The 19,617-nt window shown below is 46.0% G+C and overlaps 1 protein-coding gene across 1 annotated transcript in view; it reads left to right on the top strand.

The window, feature by feature from the left end:
* The first annotated feature begins 900 nt into the window (after nt 1–900).
* PDILT (protein disulfide isomerase like, testis expressed) overlaps nt 901–19,617 on the top strand; it is a 39,570-nt gene continuing 20,853 nt past the window's right edge. The window contains exons 1-2 of the mRNA XM_005591393.4: nt 901–1,224; nt 15,800–16,006. Of these exons, the coding sequence (XP_005591450.3) occupies nt 1,023–1,224; nt 15,800–16,006 (409 nt within the window). The 5' untranslated portion in view covers nt 901–1,022. The remainder of the gene's footprint in view (nt 1,225–15,799; nt 16,007–19,617) is intronic.

The raw sequence follows: 19,617 nt of genomic DNA, 5'->3' as shown, positions 1-19,617 counted from the left end.
ACTTTAGGAGGCTGAGGCGGGCAGATCACTTGAGGTCAGGAGTTCAAGACCAACCTGGCCAACATGGTGGAACCCCGTCTCTACTAAAAACACAAAAATTAGCTGGGTGTGGTGGTGGGTATCTGTAATCTCAACTACTTGGAAGGCTGAGGTGGGAGGATCACTAGAGTGAGCCTTTGGAACCCAGGATGTGGAGGTTGCAGTGAGCTGAGACTGTGCCACTGCACTCCAGCCTGGGCGACAAGAGCAAAACTCCATCTCAAAAAAAAAAAAAAATCTATCTTTCTATCTCTCTCTCTATATATATAGATATAGATATATTCAAAGGTATGTTTATATAGATATTTTCAATATCTGTAAGGATTCATTCCATACTTCTAAGAGTCACTTTCTCAGCAGTGAGAGAATGGACGAGATTTTTACTTTCTTCTTGACATTTGTATTGTATTGCTTGAAACTTTTACAAGTGTGTATTATAGTGATGACTTTTTAAATATCTACACTTGATAAAATGTGTTCAAAAATTAAACAGGTACACTGCAAGGTAGTGAGCTTCCCTTCATAGGGGCATTCAAGCAGGAGCTGGAGGAAGGTGAAGCGGGGACATTGTGGACAGAGGGATTCCTATGGGGTTGTGATGGGGGATTGAACCAGTTATCTCTGAGATCCAGAGGCTCACCCGAGGACTCTGAAATGGGACCTTATGTCTGCACAAGTCTCACCTCTTGGCTGGGAAGTCAGTAGGCTTGAGTGGTCTGCGTTTGCTTCCGCATCCAGCGCTGCCAGTGGGTTGTTGCTGCTCTAAGGTTCCCCATACAGTCACCACTGAGCCTGAGGTTGACCTAATACTTTGCTTCTTCTCCAGGGCTGCTGCCAAGCTGAAGGCATTGCTGGGAGACAATGCCCAGGCCACATTCACCCTACGTGAACCGGCTGGACAAGGACGGGGGATTGATGACGTGGGGCTCCACCACCTGTGTTGATAAGGTCTCTGTTCCTTCTCTGGCCCCTGCAGGACAGCCATGGACCTGCTCTGGATGCCCCTGCTGCTGGTGGCCGCTCGTATCTCTGCTGTCCACAGCTCACCGGAGGTTAACGCCGGTGTTTCCAGCATCCACATAACCAAACCTGTGCACATCCTAGAGGAACGCAATCTCCTAGTGCTAACGCCCGCTGGCCTGACCCAGATGCTGAACCAGACCCGCTTCCTCATGGTGCTTTTCCGTGAGTGCCCCCATCCTGGGTGAGGGATGATAGATGGGATGAGGCCTGCCTCCTTGTGTCTGGGGGCCAGAAGAGTTTTATATATTGCTAAACACATAAGAACACATATTATTTAAAACAGACATTTAATATATATAGACAGCATCATCTCCAATCTCCAGACGAGAATACTCCAGGGAGGTTAGGCAAATTGCAATATATTATGCCATCCCTCCAGTCTTGGATTTGTATGTGGCTCCTCTGTCCCACTGAAGAGGAGCCAGGCTTTAACTCCAGGTGTCTATATTATTCTGAGCCTCAGTCTTTCTCCTCCATAAAATGGGTGTGAACCTAATGACACACTGGATTATAGTGAAGATTAAATGAGATGTGGTAAGTTCCTGGAACACAACTGGAGAGAAATAAATGATGGCAGTCTGGGGCAAGCTCTTGAGACAGGAATTTTTAGACTGTCACTTTTTTGTTTGTTTTGAGACAGGGCCTTGCTCTGTCACCCAGGCTGGAGTGCAGTGGCACAATCCCAGCTCACTGCAACCTCTGCCTCCTGGATTCAAGCAATTCTCCTGCATCATGCACCCGAGTAGGTGGGACCACAGGTGCCCCCCACCACACCTGGCTAATTGTTGTAATTTCTGTATTTTCAGTAGAGACAGGGTTTTACCATGTAGGCCTGGCTGGTCTCGAACTCCTGACCTCAAGTGATCTGCCCACCTTGGCCTTCCAAAGTGCTGGGATTACAGGCATGAGCCACTGCGCCCGGCTGAGACCATCACGTTTGCTATCAGATTTGCAGGCCTGGTTTTTTTTCTTTGGACATTTTGCATCAGCAGACATTTTGGGGGACAGAGCAGACTGCTTCTTCCTGAGGCATTGGGACCGAGCCATGCCCTGGGACAGAATGTAAGGGATTTTCATAACAACTTCCCCATAGTGAGCATTCATGGCGTGCCAGGCACTGTCGTAAGCGCTGCTTTAAATGTGACATCATTCCATCCTCACGACCCCGTGTGGTAGGTACGATTCATCTCCCTATCTGATAGTTGAGGAAACGGAAACTCAGAAAGGATCAGCAATTTTCCCAAGGTCACACAGCACAAGTAGAGACCACAGACCCCATGTTGTACCATGCTTTATATGGCAGGATTTAGGGAATTAGACTGCAGGTGTGAACACTGGATTGGAATCCTGTGTTCAGAGCCACTCCTAGAAAATGGCTGGCTCCGTGTCAGTCCCCAAGGCCTGCTTCCAGGATGTGCCTGCCCAGCACTAGGTTCCCAGAGGCTCGGCAGAGCCTAAGGTTCCAGGGAAGATCCGGGCAGGGGAGGCAGGGCGCCTTTCCCTTCTTGGTTTTCACCTGCTTCCCAAGCTGCCCCTCCCCCCACACTCCCCTTTGCTCCTCCTTTCGGCTGTTGTTCTGAGATAGCCCTCTCTCCCTTCTCTGTGTGCTGCCCTCTGACCAGAACCATTTACAGACTCCCTTTTCTTTCTAGTCCAATGAGTGCAATGTAGTGAGATAAGGTCAGTTTCAGAGGTTCACAGTCCTACGTTCAGAGGCTGAGTTCTGCCACTTACTAGCCTGGCGGCCTTGGGCTGGTGACCTTGAGCATTCTGAACTTCTGTTTACTTGACTGTAAAATGGGGAATTTAATAACATTTATAGGCCAGGCGTGGTGGCTCATGCCTGTAATCCCAGCACTTTGGGAGGCCGAGGTGGGAGGCTCTCTTGAGCTCAAGTGTTCAAGACCATTCTGAGCAACATGGCAAAACCCCACCTTTACCAAAAAGAAAAATACAAAATCAGCTAGGAATGGTAGCACACACGTGAAATCCCAGCTACCTGGGAGGCTGCGGTGCGAGAATGGCTTGAGCCCAGGAGGTCAAGGCTGCAGTGACCCGTGATCACACCACTGCACTCCAGCCTGGCTGACAGAGCGAGGCTCTGTCTCAAAATAAATAAATAAATAAATATGTACATACATAAAATTTATAACTCCTAGGGTTATTGTGGGGATTAAGTGAAATCATGTGCTTAGCACAGTGACTGATGCATAATAAGAACTTAAGGAGATGTTGGCTTCTGCTCTCATTATCCTCACCCATTTTCTCATCTGTACAAGGTTAACAATTCCTCTCTTGCAGGTTGTTGTGGTGATGAAAGTGGGTTCAGATATGCAGTCCCTTGTCATAGTGGGCACTCCACAGGCAGGAGCTATCACCACTGGGTTCTTATTCACCACACATTTATGCAGCTCAATGCCAGGTCATGGGTGGACTCCATGGGTGTCTTGGTTTCTGCTCTCAAGGACTTTACAGTTTAAGCCAGGAATGTCACAAGGCATGAGAAACCCTTTAAAACAAAGTGTGATTAAGTCATGCAATTAAAATAGTCTAAATTGTACACTTTGGGTGCTCTAAAATGGAGAAGTAATGGTGTGAACTCGTCCTCAGAAGTGGTTCTTCCAACTGCAGCAGCTGAGTGACCTTCTCTGGCTTGGTTCCTGCTCCCTCATGTCCTGGAGTGCATGAGGGATTCCCAGGCCAATGCAAATGCATCTGGATGCTTGAAGTTTGCCTTGAAGGGAGATACATAGTCTGTTAGGCTTCCCTGTAATGCCCAGTGATAGATAATCAAAGCCAAAAAGTTAGTAGAAGTCATTAAAATTTATGGTTGTTGATGTCAATACTTAATCAAAGGCCTCATGCCAAGCACTGGTAAATTCTAAAGAACCTCTCTTAGCCTGAATCACTCGTGCATCTTGGTTCTTATGCAACATCAAGGTTTGGTGTAATGTACATTGGGATCCAGGCAAGCCTGAGTGTAAAGCTGAGTTCTTCCGTAAACTGCATATGTGGCCTTGGGTGAGTTTCTTCCTGTCTCACTTTCACCTGTAAAGCGAAAATATTGAAAGTGGTATAGTCATTAGAGGGATGAACTGAGAGGCTGTCTATTACCTGACATGTGGAAGTTGCTCAATAAACATGAGCTCCCATTCTCCCTTGCCCTGTGGCACTGAGGCAAATGCAGTTCATCAACCCTGTGTCAGTTAGGACAGAGTTCAACTGCAACTAATTAAGAATCTGCTGATGGTGATGTCTTCCTCTGTTTGTGTTGCTACAAAGGAATACCTGAGGCTGGATAATTTACAAACAGTGAAGGTTTATTTGGTTCACAACTCTGCTGGTTGGAAGTTGGGCATCTGGCGAAAGGTTCAAGCTGCTTCTACTCATGGTGGAATGTGAAGGGGGAGCTGGTGTGGGCAGCGATCACATATGAGAGGGGAACAAGAGAGAGGGGCAGCAGATGTCAGGCTCTTTTTAACAACCAGCTCTTGCAGAAACTAATTGAGTGAGAACTCACTCATTACCTTGGTGACAGCATCAAAACATTCATGAGGGATCCACCCTTACGACCCAGATGCCTCCTATTAGGCCCCCCCTCCAACACTGGGGAACAAATTTCAACATGACATTTAAAGAAAGTCAAACTAACCAAACTATAGCAGCTGGCTTAATCCAAGAGCTGATCTCACACACTGTGTGAGGCGGGATAGGCAGTCAATGCCTGGTATAGCAGCTCCACAGCTTCAGGGGCAAGCCTCCTTCTATTTTCTAACTCCCTCATCCTTGACACATTACAACTCATGGTCACAAGATGGCTGCTGTGCTTCTTGCATTGCACTGGACGTTCCAGCTAGAAACAAAAAGGGATAGGCAAACAACAAAGGGATAAAATACATCAGCCACCTATGTCCCTTTAAAAAAATAAAACTTTCCCAGAGCTGCATCCAATCACTTTGGTAACGTCTTAATGGCTAGAACTTGGGCCCATGGATGTTTCTAACTGAGAAGTCTGGAATGGTGAATATTTTAGGTTTCCAACCTCTTTAGCTGAGGAAGCAAAACAAAAGGAGGTTATAAATGGCTGATTCTCAGTATTTGCCACAAGATGCAAGGTTATAGGCTAACTTCAATGTGCCAAGCGTCTTATTAGTTCTTTGCATATTGTGGGGTCAATTAATAAGAGATCAATGAAATCCCTTAAAGAAATAAATTCTAGAATGTATTGCCCACTTTAATACTCAAACTTCTTCTTTGCTCTAATTTTGACTAGTTATCTTAAAAATCACTGTGTTTACTGGGAAAGCTAACTGCCATAACAATCTAGGTTCATAAGGGTCCATGTCATCTTAGTTCCAGGTGGATCTGCAGAGAAGCTCTGCTCCATACAATCATTCAGGCACCCAGGCTCCTTCTACCTAAGGCCTGAGCCATTCCTCAGGGCCTAGAGTACTCCACAGAAACCTCTGCCTCCAGCCAGCAAAGGGAGAGGGAGGCCAGGATGTGCCTCTGGGTCAGGCTAGGCCTGGAAATGATACCCATCTGTGCCACTCAATGTATAGGCCATAAGCCAGCAATGTCAGCTTCACTCAGGAGCTCATAGAAATTCAGACTCCCGCCAGGCGCGGTGGTTCCCGCCTGTAATCCCAGAACTTTGGGAGGCCAAGACTGGTGGATCATGAGGTCAGGAGATTGAGACCAGCCTGGCTAACACAGTGAAACCCGTCTCTACTAAAAATACAAAAAATTATCCGGGTGTGGTGGCGGGCGCCTGTAGTCCCAGCTACTCAGGAGGCTGAGGCATGAGAATGGCGTGAACCCAGGAGATGGAGCTTGCAATGAGCCGAGATCACCACTGCACTCCAGCCTGGATGACAGAGCGAGACTCCGTCTCAAAAAAAAAAAAAAAAAAAAAAAAGGAAAGAAAAAAAAGAAATGCAGACTCCCAGGTTTCATCCTAGATACACTGAATCAGAATCTGCATTTTAACAAGATTCTCAGGTGATTCACGTACATTAAAGTGTGGGAAGCACTGATGTACATCATTTCTACCCACATTTCGTTGGCCAGATCACTGCCCTATAGCCATGCTTATCTGTAAGAGAGGTTGGGAAATGTAGTATGACTGTGTACCCCAAGAGGATAAAGAAACCAGGCCTGGGGAACCCACAACATTGCCTTCCTTTAGTCACATTGCACCTGCGTTTTGCTATAAAAGCCTTGAAATGACCTTTGTTCAGAGGCAACTCAAGGCTGGGCGGGCTGAGAGGCAGCCTGGTGGAATAAGCTCTTTAAGACAGTGAACCACCAGGAAAAGATTTCTCTTCTGGGCAGGAATGTCAAAAACTATTTTCTCCAAGAGACTGCCTTTATTGACTGTGGCTCAGGCTAGCTTTCAAGGGACAGCTTTTTCTCAAATCCAGTGGACACTTGACAGCCCTCACCTTCCTTGACCTTCTTTGCCTATTCATGCCAAGACCCCCTAATGCCTGGTTTCCGTGAACTCAGTCTCTTCTGGTTCCTATGTACCTCTCTGGCTCCTTTTTCACAGTTCTTTTCTATGACTCCTACTCTTTCCCATAACATTGAAACTAAGGATACAACAGGAAGCCCAGGAACTGAGCCCATGAGTTGGCAGCTGGCCCATGCAGTGTTTAAAAGAAATGAAACATGTCACAATTAAAACTGAATTTGCATCAGCTCTTCAAAAAATCAGAAGATCTGGAAGCACTGGCCCTCAGTCCTACACGGTGACAACTGGCTGAAGCTGAGTTGTTATTTTTCCTTGTGGTCAGAGAACATGCTTATCAATTTGCCATATTCCTGTCCTGCCAACCTCACACTGTCACACTCTCTGCTTTATCCCCATGACATTTGAGTCTATTTCCTTGCCGGAAATTTGGTCTTCCAATCTCCTTCCTCAATCCTTGTCCTTCTCATTTGAGGTATACTCTGTGAGTGGTGCCACTTACATGAGGAAATTTGGGGATGTGGGAGCATCAATAAGTCAGTCCCCCGAGTCCTGGTGCCTCCCCAGCTAGGTTATGCTGCCACTTCGTGGAAGCATGAATCGCCTTCTTTTTGTACCCTTAACACTTACGGTTCCCACAAGGAATGTCCAATTGGGTCATTTTTGCCTCCATCCAATACTGAACATGCCTGTTGCTTGAAGTTTCATCAACGTAGTTCCAAGCTTGTGACCTCCCTCTAGCTCAGACTGTTCATCAGGATGCCAGTTTGATTTTACTTCAAAGCCCTTTGAGCAATACCTTGTAAGAGAAATCCACCCTGGACCATTTTCTTTACATGAGCCTGTGAGCAGGGCAGGCATTTCCACTTTGCTGAAAGACTCCTCCAGCTAGTTCTGCACATCCCTCATCCACACTAGAATTCAGGCCAGCACTTGTGCATCTGTTTCATGGTTACTTTTACAGGGAAGAGCAGAGAACCTTGCAGTCTTACTCCACTTGCTGTGGAACTGATAAACTAATGGTTTGCACAGATGAAACATCCAAACCGTCTCTTTCGCTGTAGCCCTAATTTCTAATCTGGGACCCTCAATGGAGGTGTTGAAAGGCTTAGAGCCATACATTTACACAACCACAAAACACACCTCAACACATTCCCCTTCCAAAAACGGTGTAGTGGATGGATAAGGCTGGGAAACCTGTCCAGTCCTCATGAGAATAGTAGGCTCTGCCCTGTTTTAACCAGGGCAGAAGGGTGAGTTCACGGTTCTTTAATTCTTATGACATAAGAACTGACACTAAATCTGGGGCTACAGAGGGAGCCAATCAATTTCACATTCTTCAATTGCATTCGACAACAACCAATGTGCATATTTCAAAGCTAAAGCCTTTCCACTAGCAGGTATTCCAGAGCAGTGAACTCGACAGCAGCAAAAATTTTCTTATCTAAAAGGGACACTCAATTAATCTCATTACATTTGAATCTTTGATTCCTGCCAATACACAATTAAATTCAAAATGAGTTCTCAAAAAAATTAGCAGGCTTTCTAAAGTGGCCTTTGGAAAAACAAATCACTTGGGGAAAGCACTATAAAAGCTTTCTTTAAGGGTAAATGGGCTCTTCGAAAAAGAGATTATTTTCAGATACTGCCCCCAGGGACTGCCCGAGTCGCTCAAATCCTCAATGGATGACCAGCTTTCTCTTCTCTCTGAGAACTCCAGGCCAAGAGCCAGGGGTTGAGGGAGCTTTCCTCTCAATGTTCCTGGCAGTCCCAAATGCCACATGTCCACAACAGACCTCAACATCTTTGATTTGGTCCCAACAATCTGCTGCTTTGTATGTCCTGCCTTCACTGACAGTACCACCATCCACTCAGTGTCAAAGTCAGAAACCTCAAGGTTGTTCTTGATTCCTCTACTCTCACATGCAATCCATCATCACATCCTGTAGATGCCACTTTCTAAATCCCTTCAATCTCTGTTATCCCCATCCCGCCACCACAGCCTTGGTTCTGGCCTCATTATACCTCACCTGAACCACTGCAACAGCCTCTGAGATGGTCTCCCTGCCTTCTCCAATGCTGTCCTGCAATGTACCCAGAGAGACTTCCTCTAAAATGGAAATCTGATCAGGTCACTCAGTAGCTAAGGTCTTCTGCTTGATCTAGCCCACGGCTACAGCCTCTGGGCCTTTGCACTTTGTAGTATCCTTCCTACACTCCTTCACCTGGATTGTGAAGTTCATGCCCCTCATTGGTAGACTGTGTCCACCTTCACCCCCACTTAGTCTGGCTGGGAGGCCTTCCTATGCTCCCACCGCCTTCTTTTTACCCTCTCTCTCATAGCATTTACCATATGGTATCAAAACTGCTTTTCATCATGTACATTTCGTGATGTTGGGGGCCAAATCTTACTCATCTCCTGATTCCTAACATTCAGCATTGTGCTTGGAGCATGGTAGGCTTCCATAGATGTTAAACAAATGAATAGATGGGTGAATGAGATTTCCTTTGACCCGTAATTTTCTTCATCTACATTAACTTGAATGAATCAAGGAGAGGGGATTAACTACCATTAGTGGGGAGAGGTCAAGATAAGATTAGGAGCTGTCTAGGGTCCTTTATCGCTTGTCCCTAAGGCAGAGGTGATAAGATTCTGTCCTGGGTGTAGGTTAGATGATGATGGTGAGCATGATGTGGAGATGGTAATGTGGATGGAATAATGATGAAGATGATGATGATGACAACAATGGCAATGATGGTGATGATAATGGCTATTAATTATGGTGGTGATGATGACAATGGTGATGATGGTGACAATGGCGATGATGGTGATGATAATGGCTATTAACTATGGTGGTGATGATGACAAGGGCGATGATGGTGCTGGTGATAATGATTGTTATGATGGTGATGACAATGGCAATGATGGTACTAGTAATAATGATTATTAACTATGCTGATGATAATGACAATGGTGATGATGGTGCTGATGACCATGATCGTTATGGTGATTATGATGAAAACTGCGATGATAGTGCTGGTGATGATGACTGTCATGATGATGGTGATGACAGTGGTGATGATAGTGCTGGTGATGATGGTTATGGTGATGATAATGACAACAGTGGTGATGATGATGACCAAAGCCATTTATCAAGCACCTGTGTTTCAGGCACTGCACTTGATAACCTTGTCCCCATCTTGTATATGAAGCATGTAAATGTCAGAAAGGTTAGATCATTTGCCCAAGGTCACACAACTGGTAAGTAGTGAAGCCTGGGTTTGAGACCAAGCTTGACACCAAAACTGGTGCTAAATTCATCTTCTTACACTGTGCTGATCATTGGAAACTTCATTCCTTCAGTATTTATTGAATACTGGTTATTTGCCAGATATATTGTAGGCACTGAGGATATGGTGGTGAACAAAACAGATGATCATCCTTGCTCTCCTGGAACTGACATCCTGGAGACAGAAGACAAAAGATAAACAAATAAATAAGTAAAATACATAGTATTTCCTATGGTTAAAAGTACTATGGAGAAAAATAGAGAAGAGTGATAGGGAATGCATGAGGTAGATGGAGATGAGGCTGTAGTATTAAATAGGATGGTCAGGGACAGCTTCCCTAGAAAGGTAACACTTTAGCAAAGATCTTAAGATGGTGAAGGAGTGATCTATGCAGATTTAGGGCAGAAGGAACAGCAAGTAAAAATACCCTGGGGTGAGGGAGATTGTACCCATGTGGCTAAAGATATAGGGTTTCTGAAGAGAAGAGAAGTAGAAAATGAGGCCAGAAAAATAGGGAGGTACAGATCTTTTAAAAACTTAAAGGCCATTGCAATGGTCAGAACAAATTGGTGGCTGGCCTCCGAGAAACAAGAAGAGATTGATGACAATCCTGAAGTCCCTATCGACTGTGAGTACCTCTGTATACTGTGCATGGCCCTATGCAATGGGGAGAGGGTTTTTCTCAGAATATTTTTTTCATGCTCGATCAGAAGTTGGATCTAAAGTAGGGTTTCTCATCCTAAGCCCTATGGACATTTGACTAGATAATTCTTTGCTTGTAGGGCTGGGGCTGTCCTGTGCATTGTAGAATGTTTAGCAGCATCCCTGGCCTCTATCCACTAGATGCCAGTAGCATCTCTTTTTCCAGTTGTGACAACCAAAATGCCTCCAGACCTTGCAAAATGTCCCCCACTGAGAACCACTGGTCTAAAGAAAGGCAAACTTAAGTTCCTTGTGCTGGGATCAAACTCCAGTTCCCATGCTCATCACCTCCCCATCACCTATCAGCCCCTCCTCTGACTCACATTCACTGCTCAGAGAAGGGAACCTGGGGTTTTCTACTAAAGACCAGGCAAACATTAATTCTAGGTCCATTAGCCATTAGCACATCTACACACCAAGCAGACAGTCAGGGAGCCACTGCCTATTCTAACATGGCCCTGAGTCCCATGTGCTTACCCTGAAACCCACGTGAGAGCCCTATCATAGGCCTAGAACTTGCGATGGATGGTTTGGTGATGGTCACTGTTGTTCCCTTTCATCAGTAACCAGAAGATCTTTGGGATTCCTGACATCACCATGGGACCCTCCCTTCCCAGAGAGAATCTCGTCAGAGCAATACCAAAGAGTCTCCTCCTATGTCATCGAAATAGCTAATGTTTATTTGTACCAAAGTTTTGCACACCTTGTCTTATTTTGTAGGATCACTCTAAGATGTAGGATCTATTAATAACCCCACTTTATGAATGAGGAAACTGAGTCACAGAGACTTAAAAAATAAAAACAACTTTCCTGGGCTACAAGCACTGTAAACCACCATAACTGCCTCTGATAAGATAACCTAAGGAATTTATGTTAATTGAGCATCTAGTATGTGGCAGACAATGAGCTAGGACCTGAGAGCTCAGGGCCTGACAGAAGTTGGGCCCATAGGCGCTCTTGGCCTCACAGCAAAGTGGTCTCTGTCCATCTACAATCCACTGGGCACTGCTCAGCCTAAGTGCCAATATACATGTGAATTGTCTCCACACCCAGCCAAACTGGCATTTTCAGTTGACCAGGGCAGAATGTAGATGCTGAGACCTGAGGGGTGTATGCATTCATTTCACACCTACAAACTTGGAATTCAAGGTTCCAGAACCCGGAAGGAAAACCAATTTGCAATTTTTTTTTTTTTTTTTTTTTTTGAGATGGAGTTTCACTCTTGTTGCCCAGGCTGGAGGGCAATGGCGCAATCTCAGCTCACCGCAACCTCCATCTCCCAGGTTCAAGCGATTCTCCTGCCTCATCCTCCCGAGTAGCTGGGATTACAGGCATGTGCCACCACACCAGGCTAATTTTGTATTTTTAGTAGAGATGGGGTTTCTCCATATTGGTCAGGTTGGTCTCGAACTCCTGACCTCAGGTGGTCTGCCCGCCTCAGCCTCCCAAAGTGCTGGGATTACAGGCGTGGAGTCACCACACCTGGCCCAATTTGCAAAATTTTTAAAATGAGAAGCCAGAAAATCAGACTCTAAATTTTAAAGAGTGGTGTTGGCTCTATAGGTTGTCTCTGCTCTGATGGGAACCACCTGGAACAGAAGAAATGAAAAACGTGCCCCTATCAATCTGCTTCGAGAAAAAGAAAGATTTTTCAGACCAGTTGGCTAATTTGGTCATTTAGAGCATGAACTTTGGAGCTAGTCTGCCTTCAAGTTGACGCTCAGCCTAATCGCATGCTAGCTGTAAGACCTCTGAGCTTCCATTTCCTTATCAGTGATATTCCTGCTTGCAATCATAGATAACTCACAGGGTTGTTCTGAAGATTAACCAGGAAAATGCATGGAACACTATGCAAAGTATTTAGCATCGTAAAGGATCAATACGTGTTATTATTATTACTATTCTCATTATCAACATCGCCATCAATATCATCATCATTATGGTGATGATAGTGACATCATCATTATCATCTTTCCATAGGAAAAGATCCTACATAATCCTAAGTCACTCAGATCAAAACCTCAGAGTCACCCTGGACTCTGCTCTTTCACCATGTTCCATATCCAAACTCCTCCTCCCAAATCTCTCTAGAATGGAATCACTTCTCAGCCCCTCCATTACCACTCTCCTGGCCCAAAGCCATCACCATCTCTTGCCTGGATTACTGTAGTAGCCTCTGACTGGTCTACCTGCATCCATTCTTTTCCCCCTTTTGTCTAATCTCCATATAATATTCAGAGAAATCCAGTTAAAAAGTAGCTCAGATCACCACCTGAGGTCAGGAGTTTGAGACCAGCCTGGCCAGCATGGTAAAACCCCGTCTCTACTAAAATACAAAAATTAGCAGGGCCTATTGGCACGTGCCTGTGCCGGCTACTCAGGAGGCCCAGGCAGGAGAATCGCTTGAACCGGGAGGTGGAGGTTGCAGTAAGCCAAGATGGTGCCATTGCACTCCAGCCTGGGCCACAGAACGAGATCCGTTTAAAAAAAAGAAAAGTAACTCAGATCACATCCACCTCTGCTCCAAACCCTCTGGTACCATTCTATGTTCTGGGAAGAGTCAAAGTCTATTCAGTGGCCTGCAAGACCCTACATCACCTGTCCCCTGGCCCCAGCTCACTCTGCTCCAGACGCAATGGACTTCTTGTCATACCTTGAACATGTCACACATGCCCCACCTCAGGGCCTTTGCATACACTGACTCTTTACCAGGAATTACCATCTCCTGCTAGATGTCTACATGGCTTCCTCTCTCATTTCTTTCCATCTTTATTAAAACATTGCTTCTCAGTGAGCCATCTTTAGCCTCCTACTTAACTTTGCAATTTCCCTAATACTGCCAACCTCCAACTCTCCTATTCTTTTCCAAAACACATATTATCTAACTCAGCACTTATTTTACTTTGTTATTTTGCTTATTTTCTGCCATTTCCAGTGACAGCAGGGGTTTTTATCTGTTCACTGTTACATCCCCAGTCCCCAGGACAGTGCCGGGCACATGGCATATCCTAAAAGATTCATTGTATGAACGAAGAAATGAATGAATTCATAAAATGAATGAATGACTCTCCATTACTGTTATCATAGGCCCCATCAATCTAGCTCTCAGAACTCAGCATTCCAGTTGCCACAATCTCTTTCTGTCACTTGCGTTTCAGACACCCAGGGGCACTGGGTTGTGTGTGAAACCTCTGAAATTTGCTCTACCATCTGGACAATCATTTCAAGTGTTTCTCTTGCCCTGAGCTTCCGCCCTTAGAAACTCAGATTCAGATTCTATGTCAATCAGCAATCCTGAGCCCAGCATGGCCACATCCACGAGGAAGCCGGGGAGAGCCTCAGGGACCAGAGCAGCCAGCAATTGGCCAGTGCATGCTGGTGATGATGGATGGGGAGTATCGAAGGCGATGGCGGTGACAAAGCAGGCAGTGGAGGGGCATCGATCCAGGAGGGAGGCTCAAAGTCCCCGCTTCCCGTCCATTGACCGGGCGTTTAATGAAAGCGATCATTCACTTTCAGATCCCATTGCAGGAGCAGGCGTGCTGACCAGCAACGGGGCCTGAGCCAGCTGTCCCGGGGCCCTGCTTTCTGAGCTGCACTTTACAAAACACCTCTCTGTTGGACTTGGAACTTGCCCTCCGCGGCAGAGGTGATTTGCACTTTCTCCAAGTGCTCCAGATGGACCGAGGGGATGGGGGGCAGTGAAAAAGATAAAATGTTTCGGCTTGAAAGGCAACCAATGACCCGCTGCCCTGGCTCAGCCCCCTTCCTCAGTCATGGGGTAGCGAGGGACCTGCAGCCTCACAATGTTATCAGGAGGAAGAAAGGCAAACTTGGGCGCCTTTTAGTCCCCTCCGTTTAGCCAGAAAAGCCTCTTCCACTGCCAAGGTCACGTGCCAGCTCCCTAATACGGCTTCTAGAAAAGGGCTTCCCCACTCCCTCCCCACTGTCCAGCAACGTGAGGGGCCAAGGCATCCAGATCAGACCGCTTAATGGAGAGTTTCAGGTCTCTTCGATTCCCCCCATGCAAGAGGGTGGGCTCAGTGGAACACCATAACCTCCCCTCTCCCTGCACTTCCCACACCTGGCCTTCCTTACCTAGGAAAGTCCCCTGTCCAATTATACGCCGGGCAACCGCAGAGGCCCAATTTGGCCTGTTAGCTCCAGGAAGTTCCACCAGATGGCGTTCATGAGCTCTCATGTTTCCTCTCTGTCTCGCCATAATTTCTGACCACAGAATTTTTTAAAAACAAACAATTTTAATAGTTTGGAAAATTTCCCTCTAGACTTCTTTTGCCCTGTGCATACACTTCTTAAAAATTCCGTAAATGTGATCATCGTGTCTATGCTATTGAGTGGTTTGTTTTTGTTTATTTCAATAGCTTTGGGGGTACAAGTGGCTTTTGGTTACACGGATGAATTGTATAGTGGTGAGGTCTGAGATTTTAGTGCACCCATCACCTGAGTCATGTTCATTCTACCCAATAGGCAGTTTGTTTGTTTGTTTGTTTTTTAACCCTCACCCTGCACTCAGTCTCCCCGAATCTCAGTCTCCAATGTCCATTATACCACTCTGCATGTTTTTGTGTAATCATTGCTTGGGTCCTGCTTTGACCGCAGAAATTTTACCATAATAATGGAAGCAGTAGTTAGAATGCATCATGTACTTAACTTGTGCCAGGCATTATGCCGAGTGTTTACGTGCCTAGTAGAGGTTAGAAAACAAGAACTCTACAGCTAGACGGAGTGGGCTCTTATCCTGGCCATACCTCCATTGTCATAGGGCCTTGGGCAAGTAAATCATTTGTTGTGCCTCAGTTTCCTCAGGTATAAAATTGATATAATACCTATCCCACAGAGTTATAGAGAGGAGAAAATGGCTTAAGGCACATAAATCTCTTAGAAAACAATAAGCAGTTATAGCCGATTGTGATATAAATCTCATTTAACTCTGACAATTCCTTGAAGTAACCACTATTATTTTCCCCCACTTTACACAAGAGAAAAATGGAGCTCAGAGAGATTGAGTAAAGTTGACCACGGTTGTATTGTTTCCAATGCTACTGAATCCAAAGAACATTGATAGACATCTCCCAGATTGTCCAATTTCATGAACCATTGTGTCTCACATCCTGTCACATTTATGAAAATTCAGCCATTAGCAGCTGAGCACAAGAAAGGTTCCGGGAGCTGGGCAGGTCCAACAAATAATCCACTGTTGGAGACGGGGAGTGAGGAAAGACTCTCTCGAATTTTGTCTTCATTCTTTTTCAGACAACCCATCCTCAAAGCAATCCAGGAACTTGGCGGAAGAGCTGGGCAAAGCTGTGGAGATCATGGGCAAAGGCAAGAATGGGATCGGCTTTGGCAAAGTGGACATTACCGTAGAGAAAGAGCTTCAGCAGGAGTTTGGGATTACCAAGGCCCCGCAGTTGAAGCTGTTTTTTGAGGGCAACAGGTCGGAGCCCATCAGCTGCAAAGGTAATGGTGCTTGCGTGTCACATTTGTTTCATGTTCATGGAAAGTCCACTTAACAGCCATAGGGTAAAAGTGGGAGGCTCTGCTCCATGCAGCCTCTCAGGGACCCAGGCCCCTCCAGCTTGTGACTCTGCCCTTTTCTAGGGTCTTGGAACCACTTGCTCTTTCCTCTGTATCCAGACAGCAGTTTGGGTAAGGGGTAGAAGGTCACCATGAGTACTGCTCATGGCCCTGGCCATGGACAGTGGGAAGTATCACTTCTATTCACACCCCGTTGACCAGAATTCTGCTACATGGCCCGAACTAACTGCAAGAAAGGCTGAGAAATACAGTTCAGCTCTGTCTTTAGAAAGAAAACGGGTTCAGTGAATATGTAGCTGCCTCTACTATAGCTTGCAGCTCAGCTGATGGGCCCTAGAAACACCAAGAGGTGGGAGGGTGGGGTGCATGGCTTAGAAACCAGACACCAGAGATTAAGTTCTAACTTCACTTCCCACTCCCAATCTTCGACTTTAGAATGATTTTGACAGAGTCCTAGGACTAGGGAAGCACTAGTTAGCCAAAAGGGAAATTGAGAAATGATGGAACATGACAGGTTTGGGATGCAATGTCTACCAAACAATTTAAGTTCTATCATCATATATTTCATTCATTGATTAACTCATTCATTCATTTATTCAACATCCATTTATTGACAAGCTACCATGTGCCAAGCCCTATCTTGATGTTGAGGATGTATAGAGAATAAGGTACTAGTATGGCACATATGGTAGTCCCAACTTCTAGAAAGTTACGTATATGAAGGCATTCATGGATGCAGGATGGATAAATGGATGGAAGGATGGAAGTAAAAAAACTGATGAACACAGAAGCGCCTGTAACAGCTGTGCCAGTAGAATGTTCTCATTATATATGTTAAATTATTGAGTCTTGAGTAACGGAAACTGCCTTCCACTGGATCTGGTGTATAGCCAGCTTCCAATAAGCCAGATTCAGTGTTATTTGCAAGAAACACACATCCAGGGGGCTGCAGGATGCTTTGCAGTTCTCAGAACGGACACAAGAGGGCATAAAAGACACAGGATAGACCCAGAGCAAGGCACCGCAAGAGAACCTCAGAGCAGTCACCTAAGGGCAGGGTTGCAGCTCCCAGCAGGCTTGTGGGAGGGTGGTGGCTGTGTGGTCGAGAGAAGACGTGGGGAGGGAGGGCAGGAGTAGTGAGAGAAGCAACAGAGGGTGCTGTTTCCTGTGGATACCAGGGGATGACCCTCAACAAGGGGGACTCACTGACACCAGCAAGGAGCCCTTTGTGATGTGTTTGCTCTGGGGAGAGCTATGAGGAAATGGGAGGCCCTAGGTCATCGGAGCCCGTGACTGCTAATGGAGTGGCCCAGGTGCTGCGATGACCTTCCTTCCTGAAGGGCAGGAGAGACCTGACTCCACTTAGAGGCGACAAAGTAACAATATGGCAACTTCCAGACTGTGGATGAAACTAGCAGAGAAGGTCCCCAAGGCATTTGACCTCTGAGCCCCCTTCATCAGGGAAACCAGTGCCTGGGACCTCTTCTGCCATACAGGAAGCTTCATCATCACCCCCTCTAGGAAGTCTCCCCTGACTGCCCAGGCCAGAGTGCCTGCTCCACCTCTGTGGCCTCACAGCATCTGTGTTTTCCCCTGGCCTCAAAGAATTACATCTGCTACTTACTGCGTGTTCTCTACAGAGAGCATCACAAGGGCAGTGGCTGATCTCACTTGCACTCCTGAGTCCTCTAAAGAGACTACCAGAATTGACAGCACTCCCCTCTGCATCCAACTCCTTACTGCAGGCTTAAAAACAATCACTGCCTCTCGTCGAATCTCAGTTTTTTTCATCTGTTAAATGTGGATGGTGAAAAGATCGATCCCTCTACGTTGTTGGGAAGATAAAACGATGTTTGCAAGGCACACGGCCTGACACATACCTGTAGCATATACTGTGTTCCAGCCATTGTTCTAGACCCTTCTCCTATGTCATAACACCCCAATATAAGAGGTGTTTTACAGATGGAGAAACTGAGGCACACAAAGGTAGAATAACTTCTTCAAAGCTCCCCAGCGAGTAGTGGTGGAGTCAGCAAAAGTTTTCTGCAAAGGCCCAGATCATTAATATTTCAGGTCCTACAAGCCAGGCAGTCTCTGTTGTAACTACTCAGATCTGCTGATGCAATGTGAAGGCAGCCACGTGTTAACAAATGGGAATGACTGTGTTCCAATAAAGTTTTATTTATACATTCAAACAGCAGACCTGATTTGGACTACAGGCTGTAGTATGTTGAAATCTGCTTTACATTGCACTATACTCTAAGCAAGTGGCAGATGTGTTCGTTATTATTATCGGACTATTAGTTTTCTGATTCTAGTCCAATGCCTGGAACAATTAAGCTCTTAACAAATAGTTTCTGAGCCAAGTGCAGTGGCTCACACCTGTAATCCCAACAGTCTGGGAGGCTTAGATGGGAAGATCACTTGCGCCCAGAAGTTTGAGACCAGCCTGGTCAACACAACAAGACCTGTCTCTACAAAAACCTTAAAACTTAGCCAGGTGTGGTGGTGGATACCTGTATTCTCAGCTACTCAGGAGGCTGAGATGGGAGAATCGCTTGAACCCAGGAATTTGTGGCTACATTGAGCCATGATTGCACCACTGCACTTCAGCCTGGGTGACAGAGTGAAATCCTGTCTCTAAATTTTAAAATAATAATAATAGTTTTTGAGTTTGAATACACGGAATTGGAAGCACCCACTGCAGGCAGGCATAGGATAAAGTACCTACCCATATTTCTGCTGGGCTTACTTCCTCAGTATTACTTCCAGCCAGAGAAAGGGGAAGGGGAATGCCAGGATGAAGCCGGGACAAGGACTGAGGATCCCTCGATTTTAGGATGAGCAGTAGCCATGGGAACTTCAATGAGCCTTTTACAACCAGGCTTCCAATTTCTCTCTTTTTTTCTTTTTCTTTTCTTTTTTTTTTTTTTTGAGATGGAGTCTTGCTCTTTTGCCAGGCTGGAGTGCAGTGGTGTGATCTCAGCTCACTGCAACCTCCACCTCCCGGGTTCGAGTGATTCTCCTGCGTTAGCCTCCCGAGTAGTTGGGTCTACAGGCATGTGCCACCACTCCCAGCTAATTTTTAGTATTTTTAGTAGAGATGGGGTTTCACCATGTTGGCCAGAATGGTCTCAATCTCTTGACTTCGTGATCCACCTGCCTTGGCCTCCCAAAGTGCTGGGATTACAGGTGTGAGTCACTGCACCTGGCCCAATTTCTCTTTTTCTAAACAGGATGAGTAATGCCAGTTCTGCCTACTTGCCAGGGCTCCTCTGACCTGAGAGGGGACGGTGCTTTACGCATCTTCTGCAATGTGACTTTGATAAAAACCCCTCTTAGGACGCAGGTGGGATTTAGTCCTTGTGGGGTCAAAGCCCCAGTCCCGTTTTTATCTATCCTCCAAGGATTGATGACCGCCACCCTGGAAGGAGGGAGACTCAGGTTGCCTCTAGGCCTCTATTAATGATGCAGCCACAACTTGTGCCTGGAAATATGCAGCCCAGTGCCGGCCCTAGTCAATCATTGACATT

The sequence above is a fragment of the Macaca fascicularis genome, chromosome 20 (genome assembly GCF_037993035.2).
Source record: "Macaca fascicularis isolate 582-1 chromosome 20, T2T-MFA8v1.1".
NCBI lineage: Eukaryota > Metazoa > Chordata > Mammalia > Primates > Cercopithecidae > Macaca > Macaca fascicularis.
This window is presented reverse-complemented; position numbering and strand designations above follow the sequence as displayed.